The sequence below is a fragment of the Myotis myotis genome, unplaced genomic scaffold (assembly GCF_014108235.1).
Source record: "Myotis myotis isolate mMyoMyo1 unplaced genomic scaffold, mMyoMyo1.p scaffold_m19_p_2, whole genome shotgun sequence".
Classification (NCBI taxonomy): Eukaryota; Metazoa; Chordata; class Mammalia; order Chiroptera; family Vespertilionidae; genus Myotis; species Myotis myotis.
Genome location: NW_023416324.1, coordinates 163,034,125 through 163,058,469, shown reverse-complemented (window position 1 = coordinate 163,058,469; position 24,345 = coordinate 163,034,125). Strand labels below are relative to the sequence as shown.

The following is a 24,345-nucleotide window of genomic DNA, read 5'->3' as shown; positions in this document are numbered from 1 at the left end:
TTACCCAACCAAACTTTTTTGTTAATGTCCCTACTCCCTTCTTAATGCTTTCTTTATTTTTAAAAAAATCTCAGTTTGGTGGAGAGCCGTTGTCATATAGCCGGTTTAGTCTTACACGGCAAGTAGATGGCAATAACAGTCGTGTGGAGATGAAACTAGCTGCAGACGAAGACGATATTGACAATAACGTGAGGGGTAATCGTGCTCACGCAAAACGGAAAAGGCTTAATGGATTAATCTGCTGTGGGACTATTGCTGTCATCATCTTTTTCTTGATCGGTAAGAGTGCCATTTAAACCTTAAATGTTCCTTGTCACCAATTCTAGGAAGTTGTTAATTCAGCTCAGCAAACATTTATATTGTACCTTCTTATGTGCCGTTGTGCAAGGTAGTAGAAATACAGTAATTAAGATTCTAAACCTGTCTTTGAGTTTAGCCTGGTGGGAGAAAGGCACATGAATCATTTCAGTGTAATGTGCAAGTGTTAGACTAGAAATAGGCCCAGGATATTTGTAGCATAGAAGCTTGGCCTAAGGATTCAAGGAAGGCTACTAGGAAGAAAAGCCACCCATGCTTTGAAAAAGTAACTGTTTAAAATAAAGTTATATAATTTATTAGATTAAATGGTTTAAAATATATAAAACATACATTGATTCCTTTATAACTGCTTTAAATTTGATTAAAACCAGCATTTTGAAGACCAAGCTGAAAATATTTTAACCCCTATAGGAATAGATTATAAATAAAATCCTGTGAATTCAGCTCTGTACTTTTTCATGCCTAGGATTTCTGATCGGCTATTTGGGCTATTGTAAACGTGCAGAGCCAAAAACTGAATGTGAGCAAACGGAGTCTGCAGCGATAGACACTGAAGAGGAAACGGAAGAGGACTTGCCTGAAGTATCTCCCCACTTATTTTGGTCAGACCTCAAAGCAATGTTGTCAGAGAAACTGAATACGGCAGACTTCACCAAGACAATCAGGTGAGTTACAGTGACTTCGCAAGTTGGACCTGAATATCTAAACAAAGGTGACCGGTCTGGAGGAAAGGCTTTTTAGAGCAGGGGAGGCTTCCGTGTTTTGTTAGAGGGTAAAGGAGTCAGTAAAGAATTCAAACTATGATAGGGAAAAAAGTAGAACTTTTGTGGGGACTCTCCTTTTTCTTAAAAATAATGCACAGGTCCTTAATCTTTGTTATCTGCTGCTCTGTTGCTTGCTGTCAGACTTTTTTGCTCTGATTTTCCATCCTAACCCATTTTTAAAATTTATTGTTGGTACTAACCCCTTCTTTAGATCATGCTAAGCTCTGCTACTCTCGCCAAGTCATCTTTATCCTCTAGATGGAGACTAATTGACATGTCTCTAGTATTCCTTGATTTCTTCTGGTTCTCACTCATTAATCCATGTCTTAAGAAGTGTTGTAAGGTTTCTTTCTGTCCTTAGATTTTTAAAAATTGATTATATATAGAGATAAAAGCATCAATTGGCTGCCTCTTGCACGCCCCCTACGGGGGATCTAGCTCACAGCCTGGGTAGGTGCCCTGATAGGGAATCAACCGGCAACTTTTGGTGCGGTCCACGCTCAACCAGCTGAGCCACAAAAGGGCAATCCTTAGATTTTTAAGTTCTTCCTTACACACATATCTAACTCTGTAAAGAACAAATTTATATTTTACCTTTTTCTAGCTATACTAGCTTTTTATAGTTTCCAATGGTACAATAGTTCTTTTAGTCTTAAATTAGAAATATTGGCATTTTTATCACATCTGATGAATACTTTTGTGTATACTGTACACCAGGCATATGAGAATATTGTCTACTAAAAGAAAAAGATCAAATAATTAATGTGCCGTGTATATTTACAAATAGCCATGGCAGATCAGAATAAGGAGTTTTGCTTCCAGGGGATTCACAGTACTTTAAAGTAGGTGAAAATAATGGTCTATACCTGAAACTTATGTACTCTTATTAACCAATGTTCTCTCAATTAAAAAATAATTTGCTTGATATTTGAGTATAATATATATTTTAACAGTGACATTTTTCCTCCAGGCAGCTGAATGAAAATTCTTACGTCCCTCGTGAGGCTGGATCTCAAAAAGATACAAACCTTGCTTTTTATATTGAAGATAAATTCCGTAAACTTCAATTCAGCAAAGCCTGGCATAATGAACATTTTGTTAAGATTCAGGTCAAAAGCAGGTATGTTGAAAGATGGTAAACTTATTTTATAGAAGCAGCTACTTTTAGTTATGATCAATATAGCAAAGACTGAGTGTATTAAAGCCATTTAATTTTTTTCCCAATGGTGGTCTTAGCTTCATTTTAATATAATCTTTTTAACAGTGATCCAAATTCAGTGACCATAATTGCTATGAACAATGGCGGGCCATACCTCGTGGAGAATCCTCAGGGTTATGTGGCATATAGTAAGGCTACGACGGTTACTGTAAGTAAGACAAAATAGTGCATGACTTCTTTTCTGTCTGTTGAATAGCTCACAAGCTCATTGTCTTGACTATTCTTAGGAGTTATAGTATAAATTTACTTGTAAAATGTAACTGGTTAAAATGAAACCCTAAATCTTCATCTTAGTTGGCAAGGCTCCAAGTAATCCTACTGCTCCCTTCTCTTCACTCTGCTCTGACCACTCTTAAATCTCCCTGCTGTTCCTCAAACACTCAAATTCAAGCACACTCTCACCTCAAGGCCTTTATAAAACTTGCCTTTTCCTTTGCCAGGACCACTCTTCCCTAAATATCTGCATGCTTGTTTCCTCACTTTGTGCAAGTCTCTTATCTAATACCAGAGGCCCAGTGCACAGATTTGTGCACCAATGGGGTCCCTCAGCCTGGCCTGTGCCCTGTCACAATCCAGGACCCCTCGGGGGATGTCGGACTTCCGGTTTCAGCCCAATCCCCGCAGGCCAGGCCAAGGGACCCCACTGGTGCATGAATCTGTGCACCGGGCCTCTAGTATGCATATAAGATCTTTGGTTAATCTCTTTCCGCCTTCCCCTCTTCCCTCTGAGATTCATCAGTCTGTTCCATGCCTGTGTGTTGAGCTGCCCCCTGGTGGCCAGTGCGCATCATAGCTACTGGTCAAACGGTCGACACCTAGCATATTAGCCTTTTATAGATATAGAAGATTACCTCCCTAGGGAAGTCTTCCTTGATTACCATATCAAAAATGTCCTTCCTTTAATCACTTCCTCTTACCTTGCTTTATTTTTCTTCATGGTCCTTGTGGCACCTGACATTCATTTGATTCTACATTGGAATATAAAGAGCTAGGAGTTGGTTTCATTTATTATTGTGTCCTAGAGCTTTGGACAGTGCCTGACACATGGTAGTATGTTATTTGCATATATCAGATTCCCCCTTATGCGGGGACAGATCAATACCATCTTGGCTGCAACCAATCTTAGCTTGATAGCTTGATTCTTTAATTCTTGATATTATGAAATTTAGGCAAATGTGGCCCAACTATTACAGAAATTTAAAAAACATCTGGATAGAATAGTTCTATATAGGTTTTTCAGGTTAAAAAACCACGTATGTGTATGTCAGGGGCCTTTCTAGTGGATGCCTTTTAAGCCAGATGAAGTTTTATTGTTCTTCTTTCTCCCTGCTTAACCTGTGCTGTGTCGTTACCTACAAGTTAGGGGTTTGGAGGTGGGTAGATTGTTCTGCTAAAAAAACATTGAGGATTTTAGTTCCCCTGCAAGCTTTCTCTATTTAGATATTTGGTTATTAATGTCAGTTTATCTGAACTGGATTAGTAGAGTTTAGGAACATTATGATAACAGCTTATATAAACATCTAAATATTGATCTATGCAACTTTGTTATAATAGACCATTCTTAGACAAATTTATTAACAGCTTTCAGTTAGGGAGTATGTATGTTTTCAGTTGTCTGGGGTTCAAGTATGAGACCATTATGTAATTGGTGCTGCCATGGCTAGCCTACAATATTTATATTGGTATATGTCTCTCTTTAACATATCTTGTTATCCTTTCTCTTCCCCCAAGATGTCTGAAGCAACATAAAATAGATTAAATGTACTTAACTTAATCTAACTATATCAATGTAGATTAAAGACAGTGTGGGATAATGAAAGACATGAATGTAGGAGGCCAGAAATGTTGACTTCATTTCTGACAACCCTGACTACTTTTTTTTAAAAAAATAGATTTTTATCGATTTCAAAAAAGGAAGGGAGAGAGAGATAGAAACATCATTGATGGCAGAGAATCATTGATCTGGCTGCCTCCTTCTGGGGATCTTGCCCGCAACCCGGGTATGTGCCCTGACCAGGAATTGAATCATGACCTCCTGGTTCATGGGTCGATGCTCAACCAGTGAGCCACAGTGTGGCCAGGCAACCCTGACTACTTTCGGCTTTAGAAAATCACATGTATCCTTTCTAGGTCCTGGCCCTTTTTTACTCTGTCTTGAGTTTGATCTGTAAAACCATTCTGCTTTAGACTCTATGGCTGTTCTAATACCATAACGCTCATTAAATCTAATGTCTTTATTTTAGGGTAAATTGGTCCATGCCAATTTTGGCACTAAACAAGACTTTGAGGCTTTAAGCACTTCTGTGAATGGCTCTTTAGTGCTTGTTAGAGCAGGGAAAATCACATTTGCTGAAAAGGTAAGTATGAGTTATACATTGTTGTCATAACCTTCCTCAGTTAAATGCTATTGTTAATTTTATTATGTTCTGAAAACAAGTGGTCTTAAATGCTCATACCTGAAAATGTAAATTTATTAAAGTACTTAATGAATACCAATTATCTAAAGTCAATAGGATACTTCAAAACTGTGGCATATCTGCTTGGATTATTTTGTAGCCATTGTCTTTTAGTGAAAATGAACCTATAAAAAGTGCTTCAGTAAAAGCAGTTTAAATTGTACCTATGTAACAGTTTTGTGTGTGTGTGTGTATATATATATATATATATATATATATATATATATATATATATATACACACACATACTAGAGGCCCGGTGCACAAAAATTTGTGCACTCGGCAGGGGAGGGGGGTACCTCAGCCCGGCCTGTGCCCTCTTGCAGTCTGGGACCCCTTGAGAGATAACGACCTGCTGGCTTAGGCCTGCTCACGGGTGGCAGAGGGCAGGCCCAATCCCTAGGTGCAGCCCCTGGTCGGGCTCAGAGCAGGGCCGATTGGGGAGTTGGGACGCCACCCCCTGTCATGCACAGAGCAGGGTCGATCAGGGGGTTGGGGAGCTCCCCCCTGTCACTCACAGAGTAGGGCTGATAGGGGAGTTGGGGCACCGCCCCCTGTCACACAGAGCAGGGTGGATCAGGGGGTTGGGGCGCCGCACCCTGTCACACTCAGGGCAGGGCTGATGGGGAGGTTATGGCTCTACCCCGTCACACACAGAGCAGGGCCCGTGGGGGGGAGGGGGGGGGCCGTTTGGGGCGCTGCACCCTGTCACACACAGAGTAGGGCCGATCAGGGGATTGGGGCGCCGCACCCTGTCACACCCAGAGCCGCAGGGTGATCAGGGGGTTGGGGAGCTCCCCCCTATCAGGCACAGAGCAGGGCTGATCAGGGGGTTGGGGTGCCTTCCCCTGTCACGGACAGAACAGGGTGGATAGGGAGGTTGTGGCCCCGCCCCCTGTCACACATAGAGCCTCAGGGCGATCAGGGGGTTTGGGCACTGCCCCCTGTCACGCTGATCCTGGTGCTGGGAGGCCTCGCGGCTCCGCTGATCCCGGTGCTGGGAGGCATATTACCCTTTTACTATATAGGATAGAGGCCTGGTGCATGGGTGGGTGCCGGCTGGTTTGCCCTGAAGGGTGTCCTGGATCAGGGTGGGGGTACCCACTGGGGTGCCTGGCCAGTCTGGGTGAGGGGCTGAGGGCCGTTTTCAGGCTGGCGGGTGACTGAAGCTCCCAACGCTCCTTTTTTTCTTTTTTTTTTTTTTTATTCTGGGCCAGCTTTAGCTCTGAGGCTTGGCTCCAGCTCTTAGGCCTCGGCTGCTGAAAGCAGGTATCTGGTTTGTTTGGGTTCTATAATTGAAACACTGTTTCAACTCCAGCTCTGAGATCCCGGATGGCTGAAAGCAGGTTTCTGGGGTTTTGTTTAGCTTCTATGTTTGTAACATTGTTTCAAACTGCAAGCTCAGAGGCCGGCAGCAGCAGGCGGGGAACACTGGAGTCCTCCGTCACTGAAGCAAGCAAGCCTCCTGTTCGCTTTAAGCTGCCTGGCCGCCGGCCACCATCTTGGCTGGCAGTTAATTTGCATATTGCCCTGATTAGCCAATGGGAAGGGTAGCGGAGGTATGGCTAATTACCATGTTTCTCTTTTACTAGATAGGATATATATAGAATTCAGTTATAACTAGCTTTTAGAAAAAGGAAAATTAAAAGTCACATTTACACAAGCAATTAGAATGGAACATATTAAGACAGTAAATATCTTGGATGGGTTTTTATTATTTCTCTAATAAACTCTTAGTGAATATCAAGACATTTTTCCTAAACGTAAGCTATTTTGAATATTGGGAGCATAGGTGTTATCCTCTGTAACCCTTTGTCAGCATAAAGTCTAGTATGTATTTTAAATTTATATGATTAGTTCTTCATATTCTGAGCTTTGTGTTTTGTTTTTTAGGTTGCAAATGCTGAAAGTTTAAATGCAATTGGTGTTTTGATCTACATGGACCATACTAAATTTCCCATTGTTGATGCAGAGCTTCCATTGTTTGGACATGTGAGTTCTTTGAGCAAATGAGTTTTTGGGTTCTCTAAATTATTGCTAGATTTCACTTACATTAGTAAAAATAAAACTGTGCCTTCCTTAAATACTTTTGTCTGGGAGAGTTTTAGCAGTAAGCAAGAAGATAAATTATATGACATTGAAACCTAGTTGCTACGTATTGCTAAAAGTACTTGATCAGTATAATCTAGTCCCCTAGTATCCACGGTTTTGCTTTCAGTTATCCACTGTCAATTGTGATCTAAGAATATTACATGGAAAGTTCCAGAAATAATTCTTAAGTTTTAAATTGTGTGCTTTCCTGAGAAGCATAATGAAATTTTGAAAAGGAGACATGTACTACTATTTGTAATACTTGAAACATAAAATAAAATTAAAAGAATTTTTTTTGAGTTATCCCAGTCTGTCCAGCTTGCAATTGGAATCATCCCTTTGTCCAATGTATCAACTTTACACACACTACCTGCCCATTAGTCACTAAGTAGCCATCTCAGTTATCAGATTGACTGGCATGTTATCACAGTGGTTATGTTCAAGAAAGATGTGGGATGCTAGCAGTTTGAATATGCCAAAGAGGAAGCAATAAAGTATATGTAGGGTTCAGTAGTCATCCACAGTTTCAGGCATCCACTAGGGTCTTGGAATATATTTCCCACTGATATGAGGAGACTATTGTAGTGTCTTGAATTGAATTTGGCATATGCCATCAAAAGCAAGAGTCACGTATCATAGCGCCACTCAGACTTACAGACTTTTAGGTGCTAAGCTAAGCTTGGGCTATAGCCTCATACTCAATCTGAATCTTACAAGGAAATTTCTTGAACAAGTACCTTGCTCTTCTGTTTTACTAGGCTCATCTGGGAACAGGTGACCCTTATACGCCAGGATTCCCTTCTTTCAATCATACTCAGTTTCCACCGTCTCAGTCATCAGGATTGCCTAATATCCCTGTCCAAACCATTTCCAGAGCTGCTGCAGAGAAACTGTTTGAGTAAGTTCTTATTTGAAAACTGCCTTGCAGGGTGAGACTTTATGATTAAGGAGAATAATCTGTTGATTTGATAAAGTCTTAAAACAATTGGCTGTTGTTTTCCACATTTGGAACATTTTGGGGATGGATAGCTATTAATTTGGTATAGATAAAAAATGAAATTTTCCAACATAAAGTGATATTAATGATAGACCTTGGATTTATAAACTCAAGGAGTCCTTGTTCAATTCACTCAGTGAATTCCTTGTGTAGTATTCCTGGCATAGCCGTGCTTGAATGCTTCCTGTGATTAAACATTTTGTTGCCTATGGCAACCCATTCAGTTATTGGAGAAGATCCCTTGGAATTTATGTTGAGCTATAATACTCATTAGTTCTGGATTTTCTTTTCTTTCTTTTTTTAAATGTTTTTGTTGGTTTTTAGAGAGAGGAAAAGGATAGGGAGAGAGCTAGAAACATTGATGAGAGAAAAACATTGATCAGCTGCTTCCTGCACACCCGCTACTGGGGATCGACCCTGAAACCTGGGCATTTGCCCAGACCAGCAGTCAAACTGGTGAACTCTTGGTGCATGCCCCCGTCCACTACCCAGGCCTTCACCACTATTGTCTGTGTTCTTGGGTTGTGCATATATGCACACAAGTTCATTGGTTAATCTCTTCCCACTCGCCCACCCTCCCTACCTTCCCTCTGAGGTCTGACAGTTTGTTTGGTGCTTCTGTGTCTTTGGATCTATGTTGTTCATTAGATTCCACATAACAGTGAGATCATGTGATACTTATCTTTCTCTGAGAATATTCTTTTATAACTGAGATAAGCCTCTATACATACTACCCATGTTAGTGGAGTCAGTAAATGTGGAGATATATATATAATTTTTAAAGGTCTTTTCCTTTAAGTCACTTTTTTAATTGATTTTTTACAGAGAGGAAGGGAGAGAGATAGAAAGTTAGAAACATTGATGAGAGAGAAACATCTATCAGCTGCCTCCTGCACACCTCTTACTGGGGATGTGCCCGCAACCCAGGTACATGCCCTTGACCAGAATCGAACCTGGGACCTTCAGTCCACAGGCTGACGCTCTATCCACTGAGCCAAACTGGTTAGGGAATAAGTCATATATATATATATATATATATATATATTATTGATTTCAGAGAGGAAGGGAGAGGGAGATAGAAACATCGATGAGAGAGAATCATTGATCAACTGAGTTCTGCATGCCCCCTACTGGGGATCAAGCCCACAACCCGGGCATGTGCCCTTGACTGGAATCGAACCCGGGACCCTTCAGTCCACAAGTCGATGCTCTATCCACTGAGCAAGACCAGCTAGGGCAAACATGGGAATATATTAATGTACTTTATATAAGAAAAAGTCCATCTGAGTCCATCTTGGTATCTATTTTAAATGTAAACTATAACTATTCTCTGGCAGAAAGGCACACATCAGAAGAAGAAGGTAAGAACATTGTGCTTAAACAGGAAGTAACTCATGGTTGTCTACAGATCAGAATAAGAAACAAATAGCCACTAGGGAGTAAATTTTGTATGTTCTCTTATATGATCTCTTAACCTAGAACTCTACTGGATGTAAGAAGGACTGGTTTTGTAAACTTGGGGAAAGTAGCAGTAACTCAGAATGCTGATTTCTGTTTTTTAGTTCTAAAAATATGGAAGGAGACTGTCCTTCTTCTTGGAAAACAGATTCTTCATGTAAGCTGGTAACCACCCAGAATAGAAATGTGAAACTCACTGTGAACAATGTGCTGAAAGAGATAAGAATTTTTAATGTCTTCGGTGTTATTAAAGGCTTTGAAGAACCAGGTAAAGACCCCTGATTTCTCTGTCTAACTGTGTCTATTGCTCTATTTATGTATTTCTGGTTTTCTCCCTGTTAAGCATATAGCCAGAGGAGGGAGTGAGGGAAGGCTGGCATGGCTTAAGCTAAGTCTTACATGTCTTAAAGTGAATCATTTAGGTGTCAGTTTCCTTGGGAGCTAAATTAAGCCCCAGGAAAATAACTTGTCAAAAATTGACCATTATGACTTAAAAATTGCTTTTAATTATTGAGTAGACCAGCAGTAAGCTAATTTCTACTTATGGGGACAGATAATAAACATTTTGCAGGCCATACAGTCTCTGAAGCAAATATTTAACTCTGGTATTATATCATGAAAACAGCTATAGACAGTGCATAATGAATCAACATGTGGGCTATAATTTGCTGATACTGGTAATAGGTCATCTATTTAAATGCATTCAAACAGTCATATCATTGGGTATTGAAAATCCTTGGATTTCGGTTGCTTATTAAACAACTAGAGGCCCAGTGCACGAAATTCGTCCCTCAGCCCAGCCTGTGCCCTCTTGCAGTCTGGAAGCCCTTGGGGGATGTCCAACTGATGCGGAGGCAGAGAATCTCCTGCCACCACCACTGTGCTCGCCAACCGTGAGCCCAGCTTCTGACTGAGCGGAACTCCCCCTGTGGGAGCACATTGACCACCAGAGGGCAGTTCCTGCATTGAGCGTCTGAGCCCTGGTGGTCAGTGCACGTCATAGCAGCCAGTCATTCCCCCGTTCAGTCGATTTGCATATTAGCCTTTTATTATATAGGATAGGTGAGCACACATACATAGTTGATGAGTAAACTTAATTGGTAATGTAAAAAAAGAGGACCAATATTAATAAGGAAAAATATTAGTATTGTCATGAATTTTTAATCCCAAAGTCCTAAGGCTCTCTTACCCTTATGCATATACTTCATTTTTACCCTTCTATGAATCTGCTTATTCTAGACTCAGAAAACAATTTAAGAGCTCATTGTATTTTTTTTTTCAAGGTCGTTATATTGTAGTCGGGGCCCAGAGGGATGCCTGGGGTCCTGGAGCTGCAAAATCCAGTGTGGGAACAGCCCTTCTATTGGAACTTGCCCAGATATTCTCTGATTTGGTCTTTAAAGGTAGAGTGCACATTTTGAGAACTTGAATATCTATGTGCTGCATATAGTTTTAAATGTTATAGTATGCTTTGCTCACTTTTACCTTTGTCACTCCTTCTAAACCCTGAGTTCTTTAGTATAAAGCAGATTTTCTTTTGTTATATTTTCCTTTGACTTTTTAAAATATAGTTAACATACAAATTGATTTCAGGTGTTCCACATAGTGCATTGACATTTTATATGCCTTATGAAATGATTACCATGAGAGGTTTAGTAACCATTTGTTACTATACAGTTATATTCTCTATGCTATACATTATATCCCTGCCTTTGACTTTGAAACAGCTTTCCATGTGCCCGCAACCCAGGTACATGCCCTTGATTATACTGGGAATCATCCATTTTTTATTTATTGATTAATAAATAAAAGGAAGGGAGAGAGAAGCATCAATTAGTTGTCCCACTTACGCATTCATTGGTTGATTCTTGTATGTGCCCTGACTGGTGATTGAACCCGAGACCTTGGTTTACTGGAACAACAGCTCTAACCAATTGAGCTACCCAGCCAGGGCCCATCCATTTCTTTTGAGATACTGAAAAGTGTTATATTTGGCCCTAATTCTGAGTTCGACATACCCAGAATGATATGGCAAATCTAACATGGCCCCTAAGGAATCTATTTGAAAGCAAGCAGTGACATACCTGTGTACTAATGTTTTATAGTTTTACTAGAGGCCTGGTGCACGACATTTGTGCACTGGGTGGGGGAGGTGCAGAGGGAGGAGGTCCCTCAGCCTAGCCTGCCTTTTACAGTCCAGGAGCCCTCAGGGTTGTCCAACTGCTGAGGAGGCAGGCCACTGTGCTCAGCATCTGTCAGCCAGGCTTGTGGCACACTGACCACCAGGGGGCAGCTCCTGCGTTGAGCGTCTGCCCCCTGGTGGTCAGTGCATATCATAGCAATTGGTCTTTCCACCGTTCAGTCAATTTGCATATTACCCTTTATTATATAGGATTGTAAAATTTTGTATGATTTGATATATTTATGAGTATGAGAAAATATTTGTATATTGTAAACATAATGCATAAAGGCTCACTTTGAAGCCTTTCTCCCATGGTATTTGCCACTCCTCTATACCTACCCACACACACATGCAAACCTTCACCACATTATTGAATCTTTGGATCACGGTAAGTTGCAATGCTTAACATTTCGAAAAATATATACTCAGGGAAAGGGAAGGGATGAAGGGCAGTGGTGCATATAGCCCCCAAAGGAACTGCCACTAATGTCGTTTCTCTGAAAACTCTTCCCTATACCATAAATGTGTGAATTTTTATTTTATTTCATAACAACTGTTTTTTAAGCAATTTTTAAGTTACATACTTTTAAGCAAATTATTAGTTGACATACAATGTTACATTAGCTTTAGTGTGCAACATAGTGATTCAACATTTATTATTTCCTTATAATGTGATCGATCATGTAGCTCACTTTCAAAATTTGTTTTCACCTGGGGCATCAAAAGGAAAATTTTTGTTTTTTAATATATTTTATTGATTTTTTTACAGAGGGGAAGGGAGAGGGATAGAGAGTTACAAACATCGACGAGAGAAACATCGATCAGCTGCCTCCTACACACCCCCTACTGGGGATGTGCCTGCAACCAAGGTGCATGCCCTTGACCGGAATCGAACCTGGGACCCTTCAGTCCGCAGGCCGACGCTCTATCCACTGAGCCAAACCGGTTAGGGCAGGAAAAGAATTTTTTAATCTGCTGTTTTTTATTTTATCTTTAAATCACTGATCTGCCTATACTTTTTCCCAAGATGAAGCTAACCTTTTGTTGTCTTTCAGGCGGGTTTAAACCCAAAAGAAGCATCGTCTTTGCCAGCTGGAGCGCTGGTGACTTCGGAGCTGTGGGTGCCACTGAATGGCTGGAGGTATTAACGACACCCAGAATGGCACCCAAACTTGTGTTGCCTTAACTTGTCTTCCAGAAACCAGGCTCTCAATAGAATATTCAGTTCCAATAGAATCCAAATTTAAAAAGAAATTCCTGATAATGGTTACTTTATGTGATAATTAGATTGATACATGAGTATTTTTCCTTCTCTTCTAGGGATACCTTTCCAGCTTGCATATAAAGGCTTTCACTTACATTAATCTGGATAAAGCTGTTCTTGGTGAGTATCCTTTTCATTAGCTAGTCATGAATTTAGGTAAACTAATTATAAAACAGTAGAAGAAAGCTTTCTAAAGCAGCACTTACTACTTTTTACAATTTACATTGGCCATTTCCAGATCAAAAGATTCACTTAGCTTTCTCTTAATTGTCCATTAAGTTAAAATGGGTGCAGATAGCCTTGTGCAGAGCAGTGTTTCTCAGTGTGGTCCCCACAGCAGCAGCAGCAGGATCACCTGGGAACTGTTAGAAATGAAGAAATTTCAGGCCCTATCTCAGACTTTTGAGTCAGAAATTGGAGCATAGGTCCAGCAAGCTGGTTTAGCAAGCACTCCAAGTGATTCTGATGCACTAAAGCAAGCATGTCAAACTCAAAGGCTAACACGGCCCAAATAAACAAGGTTCAAGCTTATGCGGGCTGCAAAAATACAAAAGCTTCAATTTTCATAGAAATGTAGGCTTATTTCAATAGAGATGTGCTGAATACAAAGGGCTGAAATAAATGAGTAATCGTTAACATAAAATAATAGAACATTTTAATAAAAATATTTTTTCTTGAACATTAACTTATCAGACACTGAATAACTGCACAAATTAATAAACATAGCACAAATAAACCTATTTTTCTTGTTCTCCGAAAGTGAAATACTTCCCGTTGTGCACACCAAACAAGTCAGTACAAGACTAATGCTGTGGCAATCGGCTGCTAAAATATTTGCTGCTAGTTTTAGTGGAGAGAAATGGTATGCCTGTGCATAAGGCGCATAAGGGAAGTGAATGCAACACGATTATAGTAATCAGTCATTAGCGAACGTTGTAGTTCATTATTAATAATTATGCATGACAGGATATTGTAAAAATTCAGTTACGAAATTTGTTTCTTACAGACCATTATATTGGCTGGGCTGCAAAAATATTCGTTGTGGGCCGCCTGCGGGCTGCTAGTTTGATATGCTTGCACTAACGTTTGAGAACCAATAGTCTGGACAGTGTTTTAGACCAGAAGGAACTAAATCATGTCATGTAGAATGGCACTTCTAGAGAATAGTTCACGTATTACTACGTTGTGGCATCATAGATGGAGATACCAATTAAAAGAGTTTGAATGTTATTAAAAATGCAGGTGTAGCCAGTGGATGAACTGAGAAGAGTAAAATGTGTCTCCATTGGGACAAAAAAGGAGGGAGTTAATGAAATCTTACTCGATTTATCATTATTGCCATTTTACCTGCACAACAGAATAAATATAGCAAGCTTACTTACAATTAGCAGATGAATGTCTTAACATGGATGAACCAAAAAAACCAAATCATTAACATTAAAGTAGGCAAACTCAGGCAGTAAGAGATTCGGTTGAGTCAAATAAAGGTTAGTGGTCACTAAAGAACTTTTATCTACTTCATTAAGAGGATAGTTGTATATGCCACTCATCTTGGTTATTGTCCTCCTGTCTTCCTATTTGCAAGTACTTTTAGTTGTTGAAGTAGCAGAGTAAAAATTGCTTGACTAGAGAAGGCGCAATGTAAGAATAATCTCTTTTGCAGGTACCAGCAGCTTCAAGGTTTCTGCCAGCCCATTGTTGTATTCACTCATTGAGGAAACGATGCAAGACGTAAGTGTATACCTAATTACGAAAATATATAACTTAATTTTTTGCCTAATTCACATAAGGTGAAAAATATTGATAGCTAAAGTAACTTAGAATAAATTTATAGCAGCGTTATTTCAGTCACGCTCTTGGCTTACTTTTCCCCAGCCTATTGAACCATGGGAGGTGGTATATGAAGGGCTCTGATCACAAACAATATGTAGTCTGTTTAGGAATATGTAGCAGAGTTCCACGAGGCCTAAGCTGTACTGTAGGTACCCACGGAGGTTGTCTATAGCAGTGATGGCGAACCTTTTGAGCTCGGCGTGTCAGCATTTTGAAAAACCCTAACTTAACTCTGGTGCCATGTCACATATAGAAATTTTTTGATATTTGCAACCATAGTAAAACAAAGATTTATATTTTTTATATGTATTTTATATATTTAAATGCCATTTAACAAAGAAAAATCAACCAAAAAAATGAGTTCGCGTGTCAGAGGTGACATAGGTTCGCCATCACTGGTCTAGGTCTATAGAGCCAGAATGTTAAGGAAGGTGTTAAATGGACTTTAACTATCCCTAAGACTTAAGTCAGAAGGCCAGATAAAATATTCATTGAATAGAGACAGACATGTGAATGACCATAGTTTTGAATGAGTAAGGAACCAAATTTGCCTAACACCATTAGTGGTTATATATTGGATTGATTAAAGTTGGAGGGGAACCAAGGGTCAGGGAACTTGACCTTGATTCCATGGGAAATGAGGGATTACAATAGGGTCTCTAATAAGGCAGTAATGTGTTTGCAGGTTAGGCTGGCAGTAGTATGAAATGTGCTAGAAGAAATGAGATAGACATACCATGAAGGCTAGGAGAGGGCTTTTTAAAATTGTTTAAACCGCCTTTAGAATGTTAAGTAAGAAAGCATATATTTTTTTTCTCACCTTAACTAATGGCACTAGCAGTACAAGCTTAGTAAGAATAACTTCAAAATTTGAGATTGTTTTGTCCTAAAATTTTTTTCAAGGAGATATAATAAAAATGTAGTGTCTTTTAATAAATGTTTATAAAAGAGAAACATATTTCAGAAAGGTCATTTTAATGATAACTTAATTTCTTATTTAACAGGTGAAACATCCAGCTACTGGGTTGCCTCTGTATCGGGATAGCAACTGGATGAACAAAGTGTAAGTTGAGACAAGTGGATAAAGAACTGATAGAAAAACAATCGTGCAGTAGCACCTACTGTGTTAGGTAGAGATCTGGGTAACTTTGCAGTGAGCTTACCTATACCTAGAGAGATTCCTTTTAAGACTTTTGGGGCAGCTAGGAGTGAGGTTACATGGTAGCATAGCCTGTTCTTTGGAAAACTTTCTAAAAAACACATTCTTTCCTTGCAGGGAGAAATTTTCTCTTGATGATGCTGCTTTCCCTTTCCTTGCGTATTCTGGAATCCCAGCTGTTTCTTTCTGTTTTTGTGGGGTAAGTCTGAAAAACTCTGAAGTGTTGTATCTTGGATCTTCTTTCATCAAATTTGAAACCAAGTTTCCTAGAGTGCTTACAATGTTTTAAGAAATTATACACATGCAGTTATTGTATGCTACCTTATGATCAGTTTTACAATAGAATTGTTCTCAGCTTAATAGCATTTGATTTTATTTGCTAAGACTTCAATGAAGTAATATCCATTAATAAGAGCCTACTTAAAGTAGTGTATAAGAAAAATCGGGGTTAGGAACATGTTAGAAGCAAAGGAAGAATTATAGTTACTATTACCTTGATGGTGTAACTGGAATGTGAGGCGCCTACTCTTCTAGCCTGCCTGAGTACATTAACCTCACTTTGTCTTCCAGGCCTCAGATTATCCTTACTTAGGCACTACCCAGGATACCTACGAGGTACTGAATCAGGAAGTCCCCGAGTTGAACAAAATGGCACGTGCAGCAGCAGAAGTTGCTGGTCAGCTCATGATTAAACTTACCCATAATGCTGAATTGAACCTGAACTATGACATGTATAACGAGAAAATGCTTTCATTTGTGAGGGATATGAACCAATTCAAAACAGACGTAAAGGTGAGCCCTAATTAAAATCTGGTTCTTCATGCTGCAGTATTAAGCAGTTTGAAGAATGATATTTAACTGTTCCTGGGGAGGGACTTAGTTGGTAACCAAAATACATTTTAAAGTGAACTGAGGTGTAATTTTGCTTAGAATCCATAACTCATTTGAAAGAGAAGTTGGGAGGTTATAGATCTAGAATAGACCATGGCAGGTATTTCAGAATCTAGAACTATGTTTTCTATTGTTCATGTATTCCAAGCAATCCATAAAGAGCTAGGACTCAGAGACTAAAGGTGTCAACCTATGACTTTGAACCTGTGAGTTTAGATATATGCTTTTTGGAGATGACATGATGGAGAGAGAACGTAGCCAGTAGTTAGTTACAGTCTTATTTAGTGTTCATTCTGCGTAGTATTCAAACTTGATAAAATCAAAAGTGGTTTCCAACTGATAACCAAATCTTACGGCTTTCCTTTTATTTTAATTTTTAAAAACTGATTGAGAAAGGAACATCAATTTTTGTTCCACTTCTTTTTTTTTTTTTTTTTTAAATATATTTTGTTGATTTTTTACAGAGGAAGGGAGAGGGATAGAGAGTTAGAAACATCGATGAGAGAGAAACATCGATCAGCTGCCTCCTGCACACTCCCTACTGGGGATGTGCCTGCAACTAAGGTACATGCCCTTGACTGGAATTGAACCTGGGACCCTTCAGTCCGCAGGCGGACGCTCTATCCACCGAGCCAAACCGGTCAGGGCTGTTCCACTTCTTTATGCATTCATTGGTTGACTCTTGTATGTGCCCTGATCAGGGATCAACCAGCAACCTTGGCATATTGGGACAACACTGTAACCAACTGAGCTACGTGGCAAGGACTTACTATGGCTTTCTTGAAACAAATTGTAGCTGATCAGAAAATGGGACTTAACCAGATGGGAATAACTAGATTCTGAAGTTTGTTGAACCAAAATGCTTCATGTATTCCCCCTTGAACTGGGAACAATGTACTACATAGGGTACATACTTGGACTAAGTAGATTATGTTAAATTTTTTTAGTATGGTTTTCTTTTGAGACCAAGAGTGACACTTACACTATATGCTGGGCTTAAATATGAGCGTATTGCTATAGTTTACAGTGCTTGGAACCTCCTGTACAAGTGCTTTAATCTAGCTTTCTCTGGATCTTGCACTTGTCTGTGAGTTCACCCCCTTTTATCAGAATCTCAGTTGCTACACCTAAATTAGAAAGGCGTAGAATAACATCCTTAGGAATGTAATATCTAATAGTCAATGGAATGTCTTTTGCTGCAGGAGATGGGTCTGAGTCTACAGTGGTTATATTCTGCTCGTGGAGACTTTTATCGTGCTACTTCCAAACTAACAACAGATTATAAGAATTCAGATACAGCAGACAGACTTGTCATGAGGGAAATCAATGACCGCATCATGAGAGTAAGTAACCGCTTAGAAAAGGAAGAACTAAAATATGTTAAATTTAGTTGGTAAACCTTCCATTTCTAAAAAGTATAACTTCAGAAGCTTAGAATCCTTTGCTGCTTTAGAATTCACAGATTTTAACTCTTACAAGGTCTAAATCAACATACCAAACTTGGGAATACAAGAAACATTTAACCTAGTGTTGACTTTTTTAAGATTTAGAAACATTTTTATTGTTTAATATATTTTATTGATTTCAGAAAGGAAGGGATAGGGGGAGGAAGGGAGGGAGGAGAGAGAGAGAGAGAGAGAGAGAGAGAGAGAGAGAGAGAGAGAGAGAGAGAGAGAACCATTGATCGGCTGCCTCCTGCATCGGAGAGAGAGAGAGAGAGAGAGAGAGAGAGAGAGAGAGAGAGAGAGAGAGAACCATTGATCGGCTGCCTCCTGCATACGCCACACCAGGGATCGAGCTTGCAACCCAGGCATGTCCCCTGTGACTGGGAATCTAACCATGACCGCCTGGTTCATAGGTCGATGCCCACCACTGAACCCCACTGGCCGGGCTAAACACATGTTTAAAGAAGAGATCATTAGTGATTTAGCTGTCATTTCTCTACATTTCTGTTGTCTAATCCAGCCTTCAGGCTGCTGGGAAGAAGCAGAAGATTCTTTTACAGCAGAAACTTGTAAATCTTCCAGATGTTGTGCTCCAGCAACAACAAAGAAAAACAATTAGAGTTCACTTTTACAAAGGAGTTGACATTTAGTTTTACAATTTTAACAGATTAATAGCCTGGTTCTCAGTATTCTTAAGTTAAGGGAAATTGAACATTTGGAAGTGGGATAGTGACTGGTTTTACTGTATCAGATTCTTTCTTCACAACCAAAGTCAGTACTGTCAGCGTTCTTGTATGTTTTGTTTTTTAGGTGGAATATCACCTCCTCTCACCCTATGTATCTCCAAAAGATGCTCCTTTCCGACACATCTTCTGGGGCTCTGGCTCTCACACTCTCCCAGCTTTACTGGAGCACATAAAACTGCGCCGGAAAGATCGCAGTGCTTTTAATGAAACACTGTTCAGAAACCAGCTGGCTTTAGCAACTTGGACTATTCAGGAAGCTGCAAATGCCATCTCTGGTGACATTTGGGACATTGACAATGAGTTTTAAATGTGATACCCTTAACTTAGGGTACCTGTGACTTGTGCTGGTTGTGCTAAATTTTCAGTAGGGCTACAAAACCTAATATTGTTAAAGTTCTACCCATTCATCTCGGTACTACTAGATGTCTTTAGGCGGCAGCTTTTAATACAGGGTAGGTACCTGTTAAGGTGAATAACCACTTAAAAGTGTTCATGACAGAATGTTTTTCTCTAGAATTTTAAGTGCTTTGTAATGGTAACTGCCTCTTTTCTGTTACAGTTATAAAAAAGTCAGAACCAGTTACATGAACTATTGCTCTAAATCCTAAGGACATGAACACTGATGTCTCTTGAGTGGGAGGAGGAAAGTGGTGTCTGCTGAAGGTTAAACATGGTATTTCGTTTGATGCCAAATAGCAGACACCAGGTTGTAAGACCTTAGCCTCCAGGTGAGATCTATGCCTTTAAGGATTTAGCTGGTTTCCTCATCCCTGGATGAGACAGTTAACTTTCAAAAGAGACGGGACTTGTTTTCTTGCTAATGAGGTCCTTTAGCTGGATAAAATAAGGTTCAACTGTTTATCGCAGGAGCAAGGCCTTAATGTGTTAACCTCAAGATCATTTACAAAGAGAGGAGACCAGAAGCCAAAGACCTAGTATATTTTCTTTCCTTCTGTCCCTTCCCGCATAAGCCTTGTTTAGTTTGTTGTTTTGTTTGTTTGTTTCCAAGATATTTTGAAAGAGAACCAGTTTTAGGTGTTTAATTTCAAGCTCAGTGTCAGACTTTAAAGAACACACTGCCAAATTTTGGTCAAAGTGTTAATTTTTTGGAAAGCTTCCTATCATTTTGGCTCAAGATATTTATTGTTTATTTATCAGTGACAGAGTTCACTATAAATGGTGGTTTTTTTTATAGAAGATAATTATCGGAAGCAGTGCCTTCCATAATTATGACAGTTATACTGTCGTTTTTGTTTTGTTTTTTTTAAATAAAAGCAGCATCTGCTAATAAAACCCAACAGATACTGGAAGTTTTGCATTTATAATGGTCAATACTTGTTTTAGAAAACAGGGTTTTAGAAAACAGCCTCAAATAAAAATTTACAGCTAAATATTAGAGACTTAAATTTAATTAGGGATTGCTAATCAAGTTAGACTTCTATTTAGCCAAGTAGATAAAAATGGTAGTTTCCCTAAAGTACTGAGTTGTGACCAAGTTATAAATTAATTGCACTTAAAGGCTGTGGTAGTACTCATAAGCAAAATTTTACAGCTCCATTTATCCAAGCTGTAACTTTATTCAAAATTTGCAAAATTTCCAGTACCTTTGTCACAAACCTAACTCACATTATCGGGAGCAGTGTCTTCCATAATGCATAAAGAACAAGGTAGTTTTTGCCTACCACAGTGTCTATATCGGAGACAGTGATCTCCATATGTTACACTAAGGGTGTACGTAATTATCGGGAACAGTGTTTCCCATAATTTTCTTCATGCAATGACATCTTAAAAGCTTGAAGATCGTTAGTATCTAACATATATTTCTAGCTCCCTATAATTCTCTATCTTTTAGTTTTAGTTGCAGAACATTTTGTGGTCATTAAACATTTGGTGGGTAAATTCAACCATGGTAAAATAAAACTACTTCCTTCGAGATTCTTTTTGTTGATTCAAAGGTTGTTTTTTAAACCTGATGTGGTGTTATGTTACATTTGTGGTTTCTCTGGGTCTTCTGTTTAGTGGAATAGTAGCACACATTTATAATGTTTGCTATTGACAAATGAATTTAACTTTATCCCCTATATGCATGTTATTTCCTATAACCTTAGTTCATTCAAGCTTGAATCCAGAACTGACCTTTTAGCTTAAAGCAGGGGAAATTTGCATAGGTCTGGAGGGGAGGGGGGAGTGAAGGGTGTGGGGAGCCAGCTTGCAAAAGGATCTTTGATCATGCCTGCCTACCTACCTACCTATTAGTACATGGTGGTCATAAGTTAAATGTAGATGTGAACAAATAAGTTTGAGGCTACATCAGTAAAGACTTTGTTTTCTACTCAAACATGTAATCAGCTGTTTGTTATCTGAGCAGTTCAATATTGTTACCTAAGAAAAAATCCATAGGGTCTCTTAAGGTTCTTTAAATTTGGTGTCACTTACCCAAGTTAATAATAGATCTAGATTATTACAGCCTCACTGAATTATTTCACTACTGAGTCTGTTTAGTCTTTACAGTGTTTTATCTGGAATAATATTTAGTGTAGCTAAGTAAAAAGGTCATTGCTGGGATTCCTGGTTTGAGTATCATGCTTTATCATACTTTAATAAAAGCTCAGTGACTTCAAGGAATAATACAAATAAATAACGGGCATACATTTTACAGCAGTAAATTGCTTTTAAAAACTCTATGGTTAAGGTTGAGTTATTACCAATCAAAGAGGTAGTAAAAGGCTTACTATTCCTGAATGAAATGTATATTTGACTAGTGACACCTGCAGGTCTTCATATTTTTTTCTGGTGATAGATATGTACATTTCAAGGCTAAAGGATAAAAGGAGTGAACTGTGTGATGATTCACTATTCTAGAACTTGCATAACCTTTACTGTGTTTCCTCTTTGAATGTTCTTGAAATTTTACTTGGGTAAAGATGGCTTAATGAAACCTCTCAACCTACTGCTCAGCTGTATCCTTGTGAACAAGTGATATGCCATTATAATTGTATACAAGCTGATATGTGCAACGATGTGGATATTCCTTGTTTAATAAAATGCTTGAACACTGAGTTGTCTTTTCTTTTTTAAGAAGTGGGGTTTATTGACATATTCCAAACAAGGAGCAGATTTGCCGGGGGGCGGGCGTGTGGAGAGACACAGACAATGGTCAGGCAGCTTGAGCTCACTGGGAAGTCAGAGGAAAGGGGGCCATGGAGACAGGTTCAGGGGGACACTCGTAAGTCAAGGCCCCACTGTATTCCCTTCCTGCACCCCACCCCTTAGCTTCCCCCACTGTCAACTTCTCCCACCAGAGTAGTACATTTGTTACAATCAGTGAACCTACAATGACACACATCCTCATTGCCGAAAGACCATAGATTACATTAAGATTCACTTTTGGTATACATTGTGTGAGTTTGGACAAATGTATAATGACATGTATTCACCATTACAGTTCATTACAGAATAGTTTTACTGTCCTGAAAGTTCTCTGTGCCTTGCCTCTTTGTCCTCCCTCTTAACTCCTAGTTCAGCGGTTCTCAACCTGTGGATCGCGACCCCTTTGGGAGTTGAACGACCCTTTCATAGGGGTCGCCTGAGACCATTGGAAAACACATATATCATTACATATTGTTTTTGTGATTAATCACTGTGCTTTAATTATGTTCAATTTGTAACAATGAAATTGGGGGTCACCACAACATGAGGAACTGTATTAAAGGGTCATGGCATTAGGAAGGTTGAGAACCACTGCCCTAGTTAGACACTGATCTTTTGACAGTCTTACCTTTCCCATAATGTAGTTGGATTCATATAGTATGTAGCCTTTTCAGATGGGCTTTCATAGTAATGTATATTTAAGGTTCCTCATGTTTTCATAGCTTGATATTTCTTTTTATTTTTAAACTTTCCCCCCCCTCAAATACATTTTTATTGATTTCAGAGAGAGAAACATCAATGATGAGAGAATCATTGACCGGCTGCCTCCTGCACACCCCACACTGGGGATCGAGCCCACAACTTGGGCATGTGCCCTGACTGGGATCAAACCGTGACCTCCTGGTTCATAAGGTTGTTGCTCAAGTACTGAGCTACACCAGCTGAGCGATAGCTCTTCTTTTTAGTGTTGAATAAATATTGTAACATAGTTTATCCATTTACCTATTGAAGGACATCTTTGCTTCCAAATTCTTGGCAACTATGAATAATGCTACTATAAACATACAGGTTTTTTATGTAGGCATAAATTTTTAGTTCATTTGGGTAAATACCAGGAAATGCAGTGGCTAAATCATATGCTTAAGAGTATGTTTAGTTTTGTGAGAAACTGCCAAACACTCCCAAAGTGGCTGTGACATTTTGCAACCCTACTAGCAATGAATGAAAGTTCCTTACCTGACTGGCTGGTATGGCTCAGTGGTTGAGTGTCGATCTATGAAACACGTCATGGTTCAATCCACAGTGGGAATGTGGTTCTCTTTCATCATTGATATTTCTATCTCCCTCTCCCTCTCTGAAATCAATAATATATATATATTTAAGTTCCTTGCCAGCATTATGGTGGTGTCACTTTTGGATTTTGGCCATTCTAATAGCTTCATAGAATCTTGTTTTAATTTACATTTCCCTGATAATATAATGTTGATCATATTTTCATGTACTTATATGCAAGTATCTTTGCTGAGGTATCAAAATCTTTTGCCCTCTTTTTGTTAACCCTCATTCCAAGATATTTTTTCCATAGTTTTTGTTTGTTTTTACAGAGAGAGTGGACAGGAGGGGGAGAGACAGAGAAACATCTGTGTGAAAGAGACATCAATTGGTTGCCTCCCACACATTTCCTGACTGGGGCCAGGGATCAAACCTGCAACTTAGATACGTGCCATTGACCGGAATCGAACCTGCGACCCCTTCAGTCCATGGGCCAACGCTCTAACCACTGAACCAAACGGCTAGGGCAAATTGAGTGGGTCTTATTGAGTTTTAAGAGTTCTTTGCATATTTGGTTAACAGTCCGTTATCAGATATGCATCTTCCAATTTGTGATTTATCTTCTCATTTTCTTGACTGTCTTTTGCAGAGCAGTTTTTCATTTAATGAAGCCTAACATCAATTCTTTCTTTCATGGTTTGTGCCTTTGCTGTTGTATCTAAAAAGTCATTGCCAAGCCCAGATGGCATAGCTCAGTACTTGAGCAACAACCTATGAACCAGGAGGTCATGGTTTGATTCCCGGTCAGGGCACATGCCCGGGTTGTGGGCTTGATCCCCAGTGTGGGGTGTGCAGGAGGCAGCTGATCAATGATTCTCATCATTGATGTTTCTATCTCTCTCTCGCTGTCTCTCTCTGTCTTTCCCTCTCTCTCCCTCTTTCTCCCTTCCTCTCTGAGATTAATTCTTTAAAAATAAAGTCATTGCCGCCATAACCGGTTTGGCTCAGTGGATAGAGCGTCGGCCTGCGGACTGAAAGGTCCCAGGTTCGATTCCGGTCAAGGGCATGTACCTTGGTTACGGGCACATCCCCAGTAGAGG

General features: G+C 39.4%; 1 protein-coding gene across 2 annotated transcripts in view; it reads left to right on the top strand.

Annotated features, from left to right (window-relative positions):
- Nucleotides 1-21,882, top strand: part of TFRC (transferrin receptor) — a 28,956-nt gene extending 7,074 nt beyond the window's left edge. The window contains exons 3-19 of one of the 2 annotated variants that reach the window (XM_036348387.1): nucleotides 75-279; nucleotides 785-983; nucleotides 2,053-2,202; nucleotides 2,347-2,449; nucleotides 4,545-4,658; nucleotides 6,651-6,749; nucleotides 7,607-7,746; nucleotides 9,408-9,571; nucleotides 10,587-10,706; nucleotides 12,541-12,626; nucleotides 12,806-12,869; nucleotides 14,413-14,480; nucleotides 15,587-15,645; nucleotides 15,859-15,940; nucleotides 16,312-16,533; nucleotides 17,835-17,975; nucleotides 18,888-21,882. In XM_036348387.1, the coding sequence (XP_036204280.1) occupies nucleotides 75-279; nucleotides 785-983; nucleotides 2,053-2,202; nucleotides 2,347-2,449; nucleotides 4,545-4,658; nucleotides 6,651-6,749; nucleotides 7,607-7,746; nucleotides 9,408-9,571; nucleotides 10,587-10,706; nucleotides 12,541-12,626; nucleotides 12,806-12,869; nucleotides 14,413-14,480; nucleotides 15,587-15,645; nucleotides 15,859-15,940; nucleotides 16,312-16,533; nucleotides 17,835-17,975; nucleotides 18,888-19,130 (2,259 nt within the window). In that variant the 3' untranslated portion in view covers nucleotides 19,131-21,882. Of the gene's footprint in view, nucleotides 1-74; nucleotides 280-784; nucleotides 984-2,052; nucleotides 2,203-2,346; nucleotides 2,450-4,544; nucleotides 4,659-6,650; nucleotides 6,750-7,606; nucleotides 7,747-9,407; nucleotides 9,572-10,586; nucleotides 10,707-12,540; nucleotides 12,627-12,805; nucleotides 12,870-14,412; nucleotides 14,481-15,586; nucleotides 15,646-15,858; nucleotides 15,941-16,311; nucleotides 16,534-17,834; nucleotides 17,976-18,887 lie in introns of those variants that run through there. The other variant, XM_036348388.1, reaches the window with a different exon arrangement.
- The last annotated feature ends 2,463 nt before the right edge of the window (nucleotides 21,883-24,345 follow it).